The 3,090-nt window shown below is 47.5% G+C and overlaps 1 protein-coding gene across 1 annotated transcript in view; it reads right to left on the reverse strand.

Moving 5' to 3' along the window:
* The window catches only part of CLIC6 (chloride intracellular channel 6), a 22,837-nt gene extending 19,753 nt beyond the window's left edge, over positions 1 to 3,084 (reverse strand). Inside the window, exon 1 of the mRNA XM_027703282.1 lies at positions 2,644 to 3,084. Within this exon, the coding sequence (XP_027559083.1) occupies positions 2,644 to 2,976 (333 nt within the window). The 5' untranslated portion in view covers positions 2,977 to 3,084. The remainder of the gene's footprint in view (positions 1 to 2,643) is intronic.
* Between the last annotated feature and the right edge of the window lie 6 nt (positions 3,085 to 3,090).

Consider the following 3,090-nt stretch of genomic DNA (forward strand, 5'->3'; position numbering starts at 1 on the left):
ACAAATCCCTCAGTCCAGGCAAGGAGGTTTTCCAGGGATTTGAGCTCCTGCTGCCCAAGAACTCCTCACCTACAGAAGTTCAGCTGATATTTTAAATCTAATTTATATATAAAGCCTAGAAAAGGAGATTTTTTTGATATGAAACACCCATTACCACTGAAGTTGGTCGCAGTTACTGTGGGTTTTGGGGGCAGGGATGCAGCACTTGCTGTTCCCATGTTTTTTTCTCCCAGCAAAGCTTTTAAATCCTCATTTATCAGCACTTTTCATAATTCTACCCAGCTCCATGTCAAGTCAACCCAGGATATCTCAGGAAATTCTGCTTCGGAGAAGTGAAATATTAGGAATGAAATAACTCCCTGAACGAAAAGAAACGATTCAGTGACCAAAAAATGTCCCAAAACTGAATAAATCCCGTTGCTTTTCACTGGATAAAATCCATCACCTTGTGCTCATGGTCAGCTTTTGCTGTAATCCATCTAACCCTGAAACCAAGGAAGGAATGTTCTGGAAGATGAGCAACCTCAGGGAAGGCCTTGAGCTCCAACTGGGTTGTTTGTCCCAGATAAACCCCAAGAAATCTTGGGAATCATGAAATCTGCTGCTGCGATTCTGGCGGTCGAGTCCTCTACGTGTAAATAATTAGATAATCATTTGAATTTAGAAATAAACTTCTAAGTCAGAGATAAACCTGACACTGCTTCAAATTACCAGAGTCATTTTAGTCATTTAGTCAATTTAAGAGTCAAATTTTAGGGCATTTACAGAAGTTTCCTGATAAATAAAGGGAGGAAAAAAAGCCTTTGGGGACGTCACAAGGTGAATTCCCAAAGATCAACTGTAAAGGACACCTGGGTGACCTTTGGGAACATTTGCCTTTGAGAACACCAGGAATATCAAGTTTTGTTATCTAAAGAAAATATATGATATTGTTTCCTGGGAAATGGAAATGGAGGGAGCACCTCATGGAAGATTTAAAGGAATTCTGACATTGCTTCGCTCTTCCAGCCAAGGAGCCTCAGGAATTCTCTTCCTGAGGCTTAAAACTTGATTATTTTATTTATTTTATCACTGAAAAGACCCCCAAGTGTTTTAATTTTGGCCTTGTGTCGTGTTCCCAGGCAGGAAAACTGCCAGGATCATTCCAGCATTATCCCTGTATGGTTTTCCTGGGCATTTTCTCCTGTTATGGGCCTTATTTTTTACATTTCTCTCTAACAAAGAGAACCAGGTACAAGTAAGGAATTAGGGTCAGGCCAGGCCATAATTGCAATTTTAATTTAAATTTAATTTAATTTTCATTTTAAACAGCCCAGTTACTCCTCAGTTTCTAGTGGTGTTAGAGGAGGGTGAAGTTTTAAACAGAGGTTTGAAGGAGTCAGGGGCATCATGGATAATATATTTATATTATCAGCCATGGCTGCACATGGAATTAAACACATAATAATCCCCAAATTCCAGAGTCCACCCTGTCCCAGGCTGGAATCCACTCTCCCCTTTTTTTCCCATGAAGAGCTATTTAAGCTCAGCCTTAGGGATATGCTCTTAAAACCCACTTTAAGCCTCCAAAGAGAACTTCCAGACTCCCTCTTTTTATTTTTTACCCATTTTCCTGCTGCCAAGAGCAGGATAGAGGGAAAGCAAGAGCTAATTCAATCTCCACTCCCAAAATCCAGCTCCAGGTGAGAGAAAATATTCCACCTTTGCAATATTTCTCCACTGAAATTTTGGAATTATTTTCTAGGCAGCCTTAAGTCAAAAATGCTCCTTCTTCCTCCTTCTGCCTTTATTAATTCACAAATATTTTCACAAATCCTGCTATTTGGGGGCACAGGGTCACGACAGATGCTTTTATTCTTAGTTTAGGCCGCTCTCTAATTTTGGCCACGTTTTTCTTCCGTGAACTGTGCGCTGAAACTGAGTTTAATTTCAATTTTAAGGCGAATTCTGGCGGGCAGAAGCAGCCTCAGCCAGCTCAGGAGGTGCATGAGAGAAGGTCCCAAATGCCTTCTGCTTCTCTGCTTTTATTTCCTCAGCTTTAGAGTCACTCTGAGAAAAAATATCCACACTTTTAGTCCAGAAGGGCCAAAGAAGAGGGGAGAAACCCCCTCAGGGTGGTTCCTACACACAGAAAATTCCCATCTGTGGACGGCTGTTGTTTCCAGTGATTTTGGTGGGATTGCAGGCACGGGTTAGAAAGAAGTTCTAAAGCTCTACTCCATAAAATACCAGAACTTAGTTGTATTTTTGTACCCTTTTTGTCCACGAACCCGAAAACCTTCCCTGCCCAAACACACCCGACCCGGGTGTTGTTTCCTGACCCTGAATTCAGCCCGGCCAAAGCTTGGGGCAATTATCTAAATATCACCCATAATTCACGGCAGGAAACCCCCGGAATTCCATTTCCTCTCCCCTCCCAGCCCCCGGGATGTGAACCCTTCTCCCCGCGTTTGGGAGGTGTAAAAAATCCTCTGGCGGCTCCCGAAGGAATGAGGAGCCAGGGGCGAGTTTATATCGGGCATTAATAACCAAATCACCTTAGCCAGGCTGGATTTCGCCTGCCAGATTTAAATGCCCCTCATCCCAGGAGCTTCCAGGGGCTCCTGGAAGAGGGGATTCCCCCTCCCCGAGATTCCCTCGTACCTTGACGAAGAGGGAGATGTCGTGCTCCTGCTTCTCATCCTCCTGCTCCTCCTCCTCCTCCTCGGGGGTTGCCGGCGAGCCCGTCTCGTTCTCCTCGTCCTCCGCCCGACCCCTCACTCCGTTCAGGCTCCGACCCCACTCGCTCTGGGGGTCCGGGGCCCCTCTTTCCGCTGCCTCGGGGGTCGCGTCCCCCGCTCCTGACCCCGCCGGGGCCGCGGGGCCCCGCTCGGGCTCCGCTCCGTCCGCGCCGTCGGGGCCGCCCGGAGGTTGGAGAGCGCCCTGGGGCTCCAGCGCCGGCTCCGCTTCCCCCCGGCTCCCGGGAGCCTCCTCCATCCCCGCCGGGGCCGCTCCCTCCTCGGGGATTGTCCCTGGCGGGGCCGCATCCTGCCCCGCATCCTCAGGGATTGTCCCTGCCGGGGTTTCCTCCTGCCCCGCATCCTCAGGGAT

The sequence above is a fragment of the Neopelma chrysocephalum genome, unplaced genomic scaffold (assembly GCF_003984885.1).
Source record: "Neopelma chrysocephalum unplaced genomic scaffold, ASM398488v2 Primary Assembly neopelma1_219, whole genome shotgun sequence".
Lineage (NCBI taxonomy): Eukaryota > Metazoa > Chordata > Aves > Passeriformes > Pipridae > Neopelma > Neopelma chrysocephalum.